This window comes from Penicillium chermesinum, assembly GCF_028974085.1.
Source record: "Penicillium chermesinum strain IBT 19713 chromosome Unknown utg000003l:1.0-5111272.0:1.0-5115320.0, whole genome shotgun sequence".
NCBI classification, from domain to species: Eukaryota; Fungi; Ascomycota; class Eurotiomycetes; order Eurotiales; family Aspergillaceae; genus Penicillium; species Penicillium chermesinum.
Genome location: NW_026695313.1, coordinates 198,520 through 213,437, shown reverse-complemented (window position 1 = coordinate 213,437; position 14,918 = coordinate 198,520). Strand labels below are relative to the sequence as shown.

General features: G+C 51.7%; 4 protein-coding genes across 4 annotated transcripts; 1 reads left to right on the top strand and 3 right to left on the bottom strand.

Moving 5' to 3' along the window:
- Positions 1 to 181: 181 nt before the first annotated feature.
- Positions 182 to 1,334, bottom strand: N7468_002954 (serine hydrolase domain-containing protein; the record flags this gene model as incomplete). The annotated part of the gene is made up of 2 exons (XM_058472251.1): positions 182 to 882; positions 932 to 1,334. The coding sequence occupies 2 exons, from the start codon at positions 1,332 to 1,334 to the stop codon at positions 182 to 184; spliced, it is 1,104 nt and encodes a 367-aa protein (XP_058331254.1).
- Positions 1,335 to 2,599: 1,265 nt separating this feature from the next.
- Positions 2,600 to 10,667, top strand: N7468_002953 (type I polyketide synthase; the record flags this gene model as incomplete). Its single annotated transcript, XM_058472250.1, has 7 exons — positions 2,600 to 2,809; positions 2,871 to 3,015; positions 3,092 to 3,360; positions 3,414 to 5,789; positions 5,846 to 7,661; positions 7,768 to 9,758; positions 9,819 to 10,667. The coding sequence occupies 7 exons, from the start codon at positions 2,600 to 2,602 to the stop codon at positions 10,665 to 10,667; spliced, it is 7,656 nt and encodes a 2,551-aa protein (XP_058331253.1).
- A 259-nt stretch (positions 10,668 to 10,926) lies between these two features.
- Positions 10,927 to 12,031, bottom strand: N7468_002952 (uncharacterized protein; the record flags this gene model as incomplete). The annotated part of the gene is made up of 4 exons (XM_058472249.1): positions 10,927 to 11,178; positions 11,232 to 11,311; positions 11,376 to 11,821; positions 11,871 to 12,031. 4 exons carry the CDS (start codon positions 12,029 to 12,031, stop codon positions 10,927 to 10,929), a joined length of 939 nt encoding a protein of 312 aa, XP_058331252.1.
- A 346-nt stretch (positions 12,032 to 12,377) lies between these two features.
- Positions 12,378 to 14,182, bottom strand: N7468_002951 (uncharacterized protein; the record flags this gene model as incomplete). Its single annotated transcript, XM_058472248.1, has 2 exons — positions 12,378 to 13,962; positions 14,016 to 14,182. 2 exons carry the CDS (start codon positions 14,180 to 14,182, stop codon positions 12,378 to 12,380), a joined length of 1,752 nt encoding a protein of 583 aa, XP_058331251.1.
- Positions 14,183 to 14,918: the final 736 nt, after the last annotated feature.

Here is a 14,918-nt window from a genome sequence, read left to right as displayed (position 1 = left end):
GTGTTTGGCGGGCGGAAGCACATTCAAGTGCGTTCTGATACACGGGGGCTTCTCATTTATGTAGTAGGAGCTATCCTGATCCACTCTGGAATATTTTGATTTACGATGCGTGAGGCCTAACTCAAGAAGACCCATAAATGACACTTGGATAACAGGAAAGCAACTCAACTGGGGCGCCTGCCTATTTCTTGGCGTCAAAATTCTTGTAGATGTCCTGCACGTACTCTTCAGCTCTGGCGCATCCAATAGTGCGAAACTCCATCTTGTTCATCATGTAGGCAATAGTCATCCGGCGGCGGCGATCCATGACTAACAAGGAGCCGCCCCAGCCACCCCAAAAGCAAATGCCATCGCCTTCAGGGACAGAACGAAAGTCTTTACCAGGAGGCAGACCGAATCCAAGTGCATAGCGCATGTAGACGAAGAGTATGGGGTCATTCCCCTGGATCTGCTCTTTCATAACGGCATCCAGAGTCTCTGGGCTAAGATATTTCTTACCGTCAACAGTACCATCTAGCGACACAATGGATCCAATCCGGGCTAGAGCACGGGCGTTCGAGAATCCTCCCCAGGACCCATTTTCCGCTTTCCTGAACTTGGGATCGTTGGGGAGCAAAGGCAGCAAGGCAGAGCCCGCGGCAGATTTGCCCAGGAAGCTCTCAGGATCAAAGTTGAAGGCAGCGGCATACTCTGCTGGGAATGGTACGATGTCGGCAGTCCGTGGCCAGTCTTCCTCCGAAATGCCGAGGTGGAAATCAGCCCCAAGAGGGTCGGCGATCTCGTCAGCGATAAATTGAGTGAGTGACTTGCCTGAGATTCGGCGGACAAGCTCGCCCACCAAATGTCCATAGGTTGATGTTTGGTACGCGCTCTGTGAGCCAGCTGGGAACCAGGGTGCTTGTTGGGCGAGTCTTGCTGTTGATTTTTGGACGTCCTGCATCTCTTCTGGCGTGATCCCCCCCGTCCCATGCTGGCAGCCCGGAAGAATGGCTAAGGATGTGTGAGACTTTGATGTCCTCTTTGCCGTTCGCTGCGAATTCCGGCCAGTAGGTCGCGACTCTCTCATTCGGGTCTAATTGGCCTCGGTCGATAAGGATATGAGCGGCGATGCTGACGACGGCCTTTGTAGAAGAGAAGATCCCAGTGAGAGTGTTTTTCTCCCACGGCTTCGATTTTTCTGCATCGGCATGGCCACCCCAGAGATCGACCACATTCTGCCCGTCGATATTGACACAAAGTGACGCCCCAACTTCGTTTCCCTGGGCAAGTTGTTGCTGCAAAAGACCGCGCACGGATTCAAAGGCGGGATCGCAAGAGCCATGGATTTCTGTCATGGCTATGATTTGTGTTGTCAGTTGTGGGGATGATGCCGAGACCAAGATAAACAATGGAGTAAAGACACTGGTAGAAGACCAGAAATCAATCCAAATGGAACGGGTGAACGGGCTACGGGCTTTGCCTACTAGTAGTTAAGACTTGAAGAAGCCTCCGCTGTAAATTCTCTGCCTGTGGAAAAAGAATGAAGAGACAGCCAGTTCCAGTATTTCTTCTCTTAAATAGCGCAAAGCGAACCGGGGTTCGCAGGTTTGACAGGGGGTCCTACGGGACTGGAGGAATACTACCTTGCCGATCCTGAAATCGGCGCAGCAAACAAAGAAAGTACAGTTTTACGGGACGGATCCGATGGTCCAGGGTGTTTTACAAGACTTGGTAAACAATCCTTAGCACAGTCCTAGGACCAGCCAGCTTATGCAGCAGACAGCATCATCGAGCGTGCACAGTCCAAGTATTCGGATTGATTTGCTGAGATAGTCAGTCGTACTCCACAGCTGTATGCAATTCGAGCACCAACCACTGTGCGGGGTTGTGGGTCTTACGGATCTTATGGACCTTATGGATCCTATGGATCCTATGGATCTGGTGCGTGTCGTTAGGATCGGCTCGCTGCGTACGCCGTACATTGTGCTCCGTACCGTATGAAGCCAGACGCCATTCGTCAACCCGGGCGGCTCGGAAGGATTACGGCCATCCACAGAACCGTGGAGCGCCATGTTGATCTTTGTGAACTCGTGGATTTGCCAGCGCATGCATTGACTGATCTCTGTCTATCAGGCCATGTCGGCCAGGCCCGGCAAGGCTAGTGGGGTCGAAGACCGGACGTAGAGGGGGAGGGGCTGAAGAATGTGCTGGATCCAAAGCGCTAAAACTTAGTGTTTTGAGGGAATGAAGCGCGACTAGGCACCGATGTCATCAATGTTCCGAATAATTGCCTGATTGAAGCAAGCTCACATACAGGAGGGGCTCTAGATCCCTGTTCAGGCCCCACCCGCCAGCGAAAACTGGGGCGCCGATCGGTAGGTTCAAGCAGTGATAGGTGGCGTGTTCTTGCCAGAGCGTTAGTTCTAGCAACCGTTATCTGCATTTGGAATGTTAATTATGCTCGCTAAATTGTTCGCCCAAGGAGCGGGCGGGCTTAATATGAAACAAAAGCCGGGTGTCCTGCCTCTTCTCTCTTAACGTAAAAGAATCTCTCTCTTCCATCTTCTTCGCCCATTGCCTTCTCCCTCTACCCTTCGCGTTACGGGAAATCCCATAAACCATGCAGCCTCCCCAGGATGCAAACGTGGGCACCATTGGAAAAGACGATGTGGCCGTGATTGGATACTCCATGCGCTTCCCGGGAGATGCCACATCGCCCCAGAAGTTTTGGGAAATCCTCGAAGATGGCCGATCTGTAATGACCGAGGTGCCTGCGAACCGTTTCAACATCAATGGCTTCTACCATCCAGACGGTTCACGTAATGACACGGTTCGTACAAGCCCATAAGCGGTGGGGCACTGAAACGAAGGCTAAGATGTGAGACCACCAGATCAATTGCCGCGGGGGTCACTTTGTAACCCAAGATATGGCTGCATTCGATGCGCCTTTCTTTTCAATGAATCCCGCTGAAGTGGAGAGCATGGATCCGCAACAGCGATGCTTGTTAGAAACCTCATATCGAGCCTTTGAAAATGGTAAGCACTCTCATAGCCATGAAGTCAGTGTGCCATGGCCCCGGTGTCACGATAATCGGTGCTGATATTCGCATAGCTGGTCTTCCCATGCAGCACGTCGCTGGATCCAACACGTCTGTGTACGTGGCGGCTCTGGGCATTAACTACGTCAGAATGTTCGAGTTCGACGAAGAAGTCCATGCGCCATATAAGGCTAATGGTAATTCGGGCGCGATCTTGTCGAACCGTCTGAGCTGGTTCTATGACCTGCTTGGCCCGAGCATGACCATTGAAACGGCATGCTCCGGCAGTCTGATCAGTCTTCACCTTGGGTGCAAGAGCCTTCTCGCAAAGGAATCCAACCTGGTTCGTAAAAACCCTTCCGCCCAATATTGCTATTCGGGAACTAAGTATTTCAGAGTCTTGTTTGCGGCACAAACTTGTACCTGGAGCCATTATCAGACGTCATTTCGCTGTCATCCTTGAAATTTATCTCTCCAGACAGCCGTTGCTACAGTTTTGATGCGAAGGGAAACGGATATGCGAAGGGCGATGGCTTCGGTGTTCTGGTATTGAAACGACTCAGCGACGCGGTGGCAGACGGCGACATAATTCGAGCTGTAATTCGGGGAACTGCTACGAACCAGGACGGCCACACTCCAAATATGTCTCAGCCTAGTCTCGCAGCCCAGGAAAGACTGATAAGGACAGCGTATAGGGATGCAGGCCTCGATTTCAAGCAGACACGCTTGTTCGAGGCACACGGTCCTGGCACTCTCATGGGCGATCCCATTGAAGCCAATGCAATTAGGAATGTCTTCTCGAGCGAGCGAAGTCCGGACGACCCGCTGTACGTTGGGTCCGTCAAGGCTAATATTGGACATTTGGAAGCAACTGCAGGCCTTGCAAGTGTGATTAAGATGATTTTGTGCCTCGAGAGAGGCATCATTCCTCCAATTGCGGGTTTCGAGAACCTCAATCCTCAGATTCAATCGAAAGCGTGGAACCTCGAATTTCCCAAAAAACCCATACCCTGGCCCAACGACGGCCTGCGTCGTGCTTCAGTCAATGCGTTTGGGTATGGTGGCTCCAATGCTCATGCTATCTTGGATGATGCCTATAATTATCTAAAAGAGCGCGGTATCAAGGGACGCCATGTGACGGCCACATCACCACCGAAGCAATTATCTCTCTCCAATGGCACGGCTAACGGCGTCAATGGCCACTCCAGCAATGGACATACACTAGGCTCCAATGGAGATGCCCAAAGGGCTGATCCTTTCCTCTTTGTATACTCTGCCGCTGACTCTGGTGGAATTGACAGACTTGCCTCAGTCTATAAAGAATACTTGTCATTGCTGAAGCCTGAAGACGTATCTTCGGAATATCTCCGCAATCTTGCATTCACTCTGTCGAATAAACGCAGTCTCCTCCCATACAAATCATACGTCCTTGCAGCGTCTCTGGGGGATCTGATCTCGAAGTTAGAGAATATTCCGAAGCCGATTCGCTCATCTACTGCCCCAAATCTGCTGTTCGTGTTCACTGGACAAGGTGCACAGTGGGCAAGAATGGGTGTTGAGCTTTCTACCTTTGAGAAATTCAGTGAGAGCCTTAAAGCCGCGGATGCCTACATGAAAGGACTTGGAAGCACCTGGTCTCTTCTCGAAGAACTGCACAAGCCAAAAGATGCCTCCCGAATCGATAGTCCGGACCTTTCACAGCCTCTTTGTACCGCACTACAGATCGCCCTAGTTGAACTGCTGGCAACTTGGGGCATTACCCTTTCGGGCGTTGTAGGACACTCTTCAGGAGAGGTGGCAGCGGCCTTCAGTGCTGGTGCCATATCCCGCGAGTCTGCCTGGACCATTGCTTACTTCCGAGGCGCTCTTGCCGCACGACTCGCCAAGGATACTGCTACCTCACCTCAAAAGGGTGGTATGATAGCGGTTGGTCTCTCAGAGTCAGAGCTTCGGCCGTACTTTGAAGAAATTAGCAAAGTTCACGGTGCTGGATCGCTTTCTGTAGCTTGCTTCAATAGCAGCACCAACATTACAGTTTCTGGATTGGATAAGGCTGTTGATGAGCTCAAGAATCGCCTCGATGACGACAATGCTTTTGCTCGCAAGCTCAGGATTCCAGTGGCCTATCACTCGTCCCACATGCAGCCCATCGCTGAAGAATACCTGGGCCTCATAAAATCTATTGCACCACCGCAAAATTCTGAGCATGCTTCCAAACCTCTTTTTGTTTCGTCCGTGACGGGAAAGCCTATCGAAGTGGAACAGCTCTCCCAGCCCCAGTACTGGGTTGACAATCTTGTCTCCCCTGTTCGATTTGCCCAGGCGATTAAGCAATTCGATGCGTTGAATGGTAATGCATCACGTAATGATAATTACTTCGTGGAAATTGGCCCTCACCCAGCCATGCAGCGAGCTGTGATGGACAGTCTGGACAACCCAAAATACGGTATAACGGTGCGGCGAGATGTGTCAGGCGTTGTCTCTCTTAAGCAGCTTTCCGGCGAGCTTTGGACGGAAGGATTCCCAGTTAAGATCGATGCTGTCAATTGCCATGATAACGCAGAAGCAGAGATGATTGCAGACTTACCAGAGTATCCCTTCAACCATACCCACAAGTTTTGGCTTGAGAGTCGTATGTGGAAGAATTATAGAAATCGTGAGAATATCAGGCACGAACTTCGCGGTATCCCTGTGACCGATTGGAATCCATTTGAGCCAAGATTCAGATTCACTATCCGTCTTTCTGACCTTCCATGGCTCAATGATCATCGGGTGAGTTAACAATTTTCGATTGTTCCGCCGGAATTGCCAGTAGCTGATTATTTCAGGTGAACGGAACCATCCTTTATCCAGGTGCCGGAATTGCTACCATTGCGTTCGAGGCTGTTAGATATCTGAACAAGCCCGGCCAGCCTGTCAAAGGTTATCGTCTGCGAAATGTCTCGGTATTTGCCGCCATACCGGTGCCCGATACTCCGGAGGGTGTCGAATGCCAGATTTATTTCCGCAACCAGGATAATAGCCGTACGACAGGCTCCAAGGCAATCGAGGCCCGAGATTTCCGTATTTGCGTGTATGCGGACGATGAGTGGAGAGAGGTCGCGGCCGGCTCTGCCACCACCGAGTACGAAGAAGAAACCCCCGATGAGATCTACGGTCAGGACGAGGCGAGCGTATTCAAAGCTGAATGCCAGGCCCGCTATCAAGAAGCCCTGAAGCAATGTACCGCAAAGAGCACCCCATCCATGTTCTACGAGTCAACCACTCGAACTGGGTACGGATTTGGTCCAACCTTCAACACTCTGCACGATGTAGTCTATGACCCCCATGGGGCCAAGGCCATCGGCACAATCTGGCCCGATGAGTGGAAGTCAAAGGTCCCTGCGCGCAATGCAGATGTCCAACCTCACCTCATCCACCCGTCCGCTCTTGATGGAGTGTTCCAGGTCACTGCACTAGCTACGACCAAAGGCGGTACCTCCGATGGCCCTCTTCAGGCTCCAACCCAGTTCGGAGACTTTTGGATCTCACACAGTCTTCTTGATCGGACACCGGAAACTTCATACCAAATCATTGCCCATAGAACCCGTGAGGCAGTCCGTGAGACCGAGTCTTCCATTCTTGCATTGCGCTCGGATACCGGGGAACCGGCCGTGATCCTTGACGGGTATAGGGCAACCACAGTCTCACACATGGGGTACGCCCCGTCAGAGAAGCGCAACATCTTCTACCGCCTCGACTGGAAACCTGACGTTGATTTACTCAACCGTGAACAGAAGGAGAAATATATCTTGGACCATGAGCCTATGCACGTTGAATGGGAGCCTGCGAAGGAGGTTGTCGTTCTATATTACATGCAGCAGATGCTGCAAGAGTTGGACGCACCTGGTTTCCAGCAACCCACAGGCCACTGGCAGAAGTTCATCACTTGGGTTCGCAACAGATTTGCTGAGCTCGGTGAGAGTAACCCTCTCTTGCAATCTCCATGGAAGGAAACCCTGGCAGACAATGACAAACGCGCCAAATTCCTAGCCGACTTCGAAGCATCTGGAGTCGTCAACAAGGCTATATACACTTTCATTAGAGAGCTAGTACCTTTCATCCGCGGCGAAACCGATCCTTTAGATCTTCTATTCAACCAGAACCTCGCGAAAGATCTGTATGCAGAGGTTATCTTCTCTGTAAGCGCCAAGAGAATGGGAGACTTCATCGATCTTCTCGCCCACAAGAATTCCAGCATGAACATCCTGGAACTTGGTGCTGGAACCGGAAGTGGCACTGCGCCTATCCTCTCTGCTCTGGGCAAGCAAGGTGGCCGTGAAGGGGCTACTCCCCGATTCAGCAGCTACACTTTCACTGACATCTCCCCAAGTTTCTTTGAAAAAGCCAAGGTTCAGTTCTCAGATTACACCGATCGCATGATTTTCCAGACATTCGATATTGAGAAGGAGCCTGAAGATCAAGGCTTTGAGGCGGGCAAGTATGATCTCATTGTTGCCGCAACGATGATTCACGCGACAGAGTGTATTGCCGACTCATTGACTCGTGCACGCAGGCTGCTCAAGCCTGGAGGCCACCTTGTCATCATCGAGCCAACTAATAAGAAGGATATCCCACTGAATGGTATCTGGGGTACTCTCTCAGGTTGGTGGAGGTCGACCGAGGCAGACCGAGCCTCATCTCCTCTGTACACTCAGGAGGAGTGGGACCATTACTTGAAAAAAGACCGGCTTCACCGGGTGCGATGCAGCTATCACTGATTTCCCGAAGGTTGAAAACCACACTGTCAGTTTGATCATTTCGCGCGCGGCTCCACAAGATGTTGCAACTCCAGTGAACCCTTCAAGCTCTTTGTTGATTGTTGCGGAGACTGAGTTGCAAAACAAAGTCGCGCAAGAGCTTGTTTCTCTGGCGAAAGTAAATGATACTGAACGTACGGTCAAGGTCGTCAAGCCAGAGGAGCTTCAGGATCAGAATCCGCATGTTGATGCTACTCTATCCTTGCTAGAATATGGAAAGCAGTTCCTATCGAGAATGAGCGAAAGCGACTTTGGTCTTCTCAAGAAACTGGTTGATACATCTACAAAGATATGCTGGGTAACCAGCGGCGCTGGTGAGAAGGCTTCCATTCCAGAGAGTGCCATGAGCTCTGGCTTTAGTCGAGCGCTTGCAATGGAGCATGAAGGCGTTCACATGACCAATCTGGACATCGACAATGTTGAAGATGCTTTTTATGCGGCGAAGATTATCAGCAATGTTGCTGAAATCTACTTCGGAACCGCTGACAATAACAGCCGGGAAGGTGACTATTCTGTTGTGGATGGCACAGTTCTGATCCCGCGAGCTATCGAGGCAAACGACATCAACGATTACTCTCATTTCCAAAACGCCAAGCTGCCTATTGAGAAAAGGCGCCTGATTAGGGAGCCTGTCACAGAGCCTCTTCAAGTCCAGTTCTCCCCGGGTCAGCTAGACAGCTTCCGATATGTCCGAGACCCAGAGGTCGACAACCCGCTAGCCGACGACGAGGTGGAAGTTGAAGTGAAAGCATCACCGATCAACTTCAAGGATGTCCTGGTTGCATTAGGACAGGTCACAGATAACTACCTTGGTAACGAATTTGCGGGTGTGATTCGAAAGGTTGGCGCTGGTGTGAAGGACTTTGCACCTGGCGATCGTGTCACCGGTTTGGGCGTAGGTACTTTCAGGACATACGTCCGCCACAAAACCCACACGATCATTCACATCCCCGATGATATGCCTTTTGTTGAGGCCTTGCCCTCAGTTTGGCTCACGGCCTTGTACGGCCTCGTTCATATCGGACGTCTCCAAAAGGGCGAGACTGTCCTGATTCACGCTGCTGCCGGTGCCGTGGGGCAAGCTGCCATTCAGCTCGCGCAGCATATCGGTGCCGATGTCTTTGTCACCGTGAGTTCCCAAGCGAAAAAAGATCATATTCAAAAGAGATTCAACATCCCGAACGATCGATTCTTCTCCAGCCGTCGCCTCGCCTTCGGCAAACAGATCATGCGCGCCACCAATGGCGTGGGTGTGGATGTTATCTTGAACTCTCTTTCGGGAGAACAACTCGTCGAGTCGTGGAAGTGTATCGCCTCACTTGGCCGCTTCATTGAGATTGGGAAACGCGACATGGAGACGTTCCAGAAACTCCCAATGAACATATTCCTCAGGAACGTCACGTTTGCGTCTGTCGACCTCCTGCGCGTGTATAACGATCACCCGAAACTGCTGCACAAACTCATGCTAGAGATGAAAGATCTCATATTTGCGAAGACCTTTACAGCCCCTCAGCCTGTCACCTTATTTCCACCTGGTGATATTGAGTCCGCTTTCCGATACCTCCAGACTGGTCGCCACATGGGCAAAGCCGTCGTCGATTGGGAGAAAGACGAGGAACTGCCTATCATTCCTTACTTTGACCCTGGATATCAGTTTGACCCGCAGGCCACGTATGTCATTGCCGGTGGCTTGGGTGGAATCGGTCGAAGTCTTGCCTCCTGGTTCCCAACGCGGGGTGCTAAGAATTTGATCTTACTATCGCGCTCAGGTGCCGTTGCTGAATCTGCGAAGGTGTTGGTCAATAACCTTGCCGCACGAGGTGTCAACGTTGCTACTCCCCGATGCGATATTTCCAACCCAGAGTCTCTGGAAGCAGCTCTAAAAGAATGTGCCCACATGCCTCCGATCAAGGGTGTTATTCAAGGTGCAATGGTTCTCAAGGTAATGATTCTTAACTCCTACCCCCCAGTATCGATTTCTCTTTCTCTAACAAGAACTTAGGACCGACCATTCGACCTCATGACCAAAGAAGAATGGCAAGCAGTCCAAGATCCCAAGGTCACAGGAACCTGGAACCTGCATCACAAACTACCCCGCGACATGGACTTCTTTGTCATCCTCTCCTCTCTGGGTGGCATGATAGGAGTCAAGGGCCAAGCACAGTACAATGCCTGCGGCACATTCCAAGACGCTTTCGCACGCCACCGCTGGTCCGAAGGACAGAAGTGCATCTCAATTGACATTGGTCTCGTCACAGCCGTGGGCTATGTCGCCGAACAACAGCCTATGTCTGGACTATCCCAGCGCTGGATCGACGAGGGCTTTGAAGTCCTTCGCGAAGAAGAACTACACAGCGTCGTGGACTGGGCGTGCAACCCCACCATACCGATCGGGTCAAGCTGGGAAACTCAGGTCCTTTCTGCGCTGAATAGTCCTAATTCGCGTATCTCGATTGGCAAGGATCTTCTGCCGTACATGAAGCGTCCCATGTATTGCCATCTGCACCAGCGGGATCATGGTAGTCATCATCAATCCCAGGAGTCGAACAAGGAGGTTGACTACAGTGCGTTGCTGAAGGAGGCGACCTCCGTGGAGGATGGAGGACGGATCATTGCGTCTGCGCTGGCGAAGAGACTTTCTCAGGCGCTGTCTGTCCCCGAAGAGGATATTGATAAGACCAAGCCTGCGCACAGCTTTGGTGTGGACTCGCTTGTTGCTGTTGAGTTGCGGTTCTGGTTCGCTACTAAGATGAAGGTGGACCTTTCTCTCTTCGATATTATTGCGAATATTAGCATCGAGGAGCTGGGTCAAGTCGCAGCGGAGAAGAGCCAGTTTTTCGCGCAGAACTGAGCTTCACGAAGGCCCTTTACGATTGATGTGCCGATTGGAATGTTATGTGATTGATGAGACGACTTGAACGCCATTTTGATGATATCTGTTGATCTGCCAATTTTGCAATACAACTCACTCTCTAGTTCTATATACAGTTCTCTAGGTTATGAATGTATTTCCTTTCCATAGAATGATTACATAGACACAGCATTTTCACCTGTCAAGCGCTGCGAGGAGAGCCTACTTTCTTAATATTGAGACTTTACAGGCCTTTTTGTTAGCATATTAGTGTCAACGGTGCGCCCTTGACAAGTTGACTCACCACTTTCGCAATAAAATTCAGTCTCAGCTCATGAAGCTCGCCCGCATTCAAACTGAAATCGTAGCTGTGACCTCCTTTAGATAGAATCTTGGCTTCAACCTCGGGTGAGTTGACGAAGCGACTGGCATAATAGTCGAAGATTGGCTGTCCGGCTTCTTTTCCTGTCCAGATACCCTCATACTCAGTAGCGAGGTATTGCACAGGCACCTATCTAGGTTAGTCTCAAGACTCATTCGAATCTTGAAAAGGGGTAGAGCTACCTTGATTGCTGGCATGTAGTTGTTCACCATCAGATTATGCCATTCGGAGCCTGGATATTCTCGAATCTCAGGGCGGGACACTGTATCCAGACAATTAGCCAATCAATACAGAGCAAAGGCAAATCCTAGCGAAATTATTCATACAAGGCTCGAAGACCGTCTTGATCATGGCAACGTTCCCAAACACGTCTCCATTGAGATACTGCAATGGACCCATAAACTCTGATGCCGAGGGTGGCATATGCTCAGCTGACAGCCGAGGGTTCTCGGGGTCAGGATCCGGACGGGGAATGAGCAGGTTGTCCTGCTCTACGGGAACTAAGCCCAATACGCTGAGTCCAACAATTGGCAACGGACTGTCGGGCTGAGCAGCAATGGCGACTGCTACGGCAGCGCCAGCTGAATGGCCAATGATGACGATCCCGCCCTTACCACCAGCATGCTCCTGGTACGCCTGATTAATCAGATCGGTGATCAGGGGGATCGAGTCCTGGAGTGGCTTTGTTGTGGCCGGTACTGGGGTGCCGCCGTATGCCGGGCGCTGGACATTAAGGACAGGATGACCGAGCTCACTCAGCTTCTGGGGATAGCTGCGTGGTATTAGTACAGAAATAGCTACTATAGCTTCGGGGGGTTTACGAGTAAATTCGGTTGTCAAAGTATGAGGCATTGCTGCCGGCGCCGTGGAGAAAGACAACAAGCGGTCGAGGACCTGATACTGGCTTCCCTTTCTTGAGCAGTCCAATGGTTTGGAGACTTTCCCTCTGGAGGGGCAGCTTCACATCGTACGTGGTTGCCATGATCGTTGGAGGGGCAAGGTCGAGGTCGCGAGGGGCAGAGGAGGGGGTCCTTTGTCGCTTCTTGGCCCCCCACGTTTCCCCGACGGAAGACTGAGTCTCAGCTTCTAGTAAAACGCAAGTGGACCTCGACTCACCAGGCACCGCAGGACACTCTTAGAAATAATCACTACTGGGCTTCAGCTCTGGTTTGTTACCCTGTCGGACTTCACTGCATACTTATGCTACATGGAATACGGAAGGGAGAAAGCGGGTATCTTCTTGCTTGGGTATCACATTATTGCTACATATAACTACATGAAGCGCCCAATGCGGATGCAAATGAGCGACCACTCCCCAGGCCGAAAGACTAGGTGCGCCCCCTAATCTTGCGGATTTTGCTGGAGGTGCCATCCGCGTAGATGTCGCCCGCCTCAGCATCACTCGTGCTGTGGTCAGACACATCATAAACGTCTGGCAGGCGTCTCTTCCGCCGCTGGGCTTGCTTGAACTCCTCCAACTTCTGACGGTTGGTGAGAAGTCCTTTGAGGAGCCCAACGGACCTCTTTGCAGAATCCGGAGCCGAAGTTGCTGCGGATGCTTGAGACTCCTTCTCCGGTGTCTCACTAGCCCCGACTTGAGGGTCGGCAGGGCCACCGGACTGGGAAGACTCAGCATCGCTGTCGACTTCTGCTCCATCACTGGAGGCTGGGAGGTGGCCCTCGGGTGATTCGTGACCTTCGGCTTCGTTATCGCTCGCCTTGCCCTCATCTTCGGAGTCTTCGGCGTCACTTTCAGCTTCGAATTCGTTGCCAGATTCCTGTTGGTGCGACTCAGATGTTTCGAAGCCTTCTGATTCAGCGTCCTCCTGCCCGCCCTTCTCGGCATCTTCGAAGCCGTCCACGTTCTCCTCATCCTCATCCTCATCCTCATCCTCCTCATCCTCATCCTCATCCTCATTCTCCTCATCCTCGTCCTCGTCCTCGTCTTCTTCAGCCTGAGCTTCGTCGTCAAAGAAATCCGCAAAGATAGTCTCTGCCACCTCGCGATCTGCGTCGCTTTCGTCGCCTGAATCACTTTGACTGGCTGGGTCGCTCTGGCTGGCTGCGGCGCTCAGGCTGACTGCATCCGCTTCACTGCTCGAGTCACTTGCATAACTCTCAGACTCACTGTCACTTGACTCGAGTGCAGCTCCGATGCTCTGCAATTTCTCGAACGACCGCTCAATTCTAGCCTCCAACCTGGAGGTTTTGTAGGCGCGCGGCTGACCAGGTCCGGGGTGCAACAAGTCCCAGTCTTTTATGATCGTCAGGAGGATACCCTTGATAGTCTTATCCAGATTGGGCTTCGTCAACTCTTCTCGAACTCGGTCAATTCGACGCTTACCCTTTTCAATCTGTTCGGCGGCTTCCCGGCGCATTTCTTCGATACGCGCAGGGGTGTATTGAGAGGGCCAGACCATATCTGCCACGGTGGGTGGGAGACGGACAGGGGTTTGTGCAGGTTGCGCTGGCTCAGACTTACGAGACTTTTTCCGAGCGCTGGGGGTTGGAGCGGCTTGCCCTGGGGCTTGGTTGCCATACGTATTTTGTCCTGACAAATCTCGCGCTAAGATTGGTTCTGATTTGCGCTTCCTCTTGCGCGCCTCTCGTTGGGTCAGGGTAGAGGCCTGAAGCGAGGATTGGAGACCATTCACCGAGGTGGGTTGCTGGATAGATGCGCTTGCATACGCATTGGACAATTCAAGGTAAGGGTTTGGCAATGGCGCGGCAGAGGGGTCTTGAGGGAGGTCGGGGAAAGAGGAGCGATCGAGGACGACGGAAACGACGCCATCTTGGTCCAAATGATCAGTTTCAGCCTTGCCCTGGTCCAAGAAGACCTCGGACAGGTTTTTCTTTGATGAATATCTGATTAGAGGACGAGCCTTGTTGACAAGCGCCTTTATCTTGAGGGGCCTAGAAGACAAAAATTAGACTGCGCCTGGCGGGTGTGCATCCCCAATACTTACGGTGCTCCCGGGTTTAGCTCAGGCCACTCGTCGTATATCTGGCGAGCAACATCGAGTAGAGTGACAGTTTCCGGCTTAGGAAAGTACAGCCCTATCATGGGATAAGTTTGAACCAGCGTGGGGTCCTCTGAGTACTCGCACTCCGCTGCCAGGCGCAGGCCAACCATGATTGTCACGACAGCACCCGCGATGGGCCACTTTGGTTCAATTGGTATTCCAATGCCGAGTTTCAAGGGGTGATCAAAGTCGAAGGCGGGGTTCGTCGCGCTCACAGTCAAGATCACTCACAGCCACAGCCAAGGTCAGGATCGCGGTCAACGTTGAGATTACAGTTAAGCGAAAGGCTGGAAACGAATGCGAGACCAATCGAGTTGAAAATTAGCCTGTGATAATGGATTGAAGCGACCGTAACAATGGCTTCGAGCAGATGAAAAGAAGAAGTCGGGCACGCGAAAAGAAGCAACAGGTCGCGGAGCAACCAGAGGCACGACGCGGGTTCGCGCCTGGGCGCACGGGCCATATGGGGTGTGTGAAGCTATCGATAAGTCAACCGCACTAACCCCAAGGCGGCTTATCGATAAGAGGCTTTCGTGCTCTCCGGGTTATCAATACCCCGTCTCGAATATCGAGTGGATACATCCAGTCGAATGGTTCATGATCGTTTTATCAAAACCAGTCAATTCCACGAGTTGGTACACGCAAGGAGCAGACATGATATCCTTTCCCCGGCCGCGTAATTCAACCATAACTATCACCACCGTCCGAAGCTATTTTGTCATGCTTTGGACATCAAGACCCACCAGCGCAGCTTGTCTGCTTGCAATAGCTCCTTTCCTTTTATTTGTTTCTTCATTTCTTCTGTAGAATGCGATCATCGGCTTTTAATTTTGAATATAGTGGCCG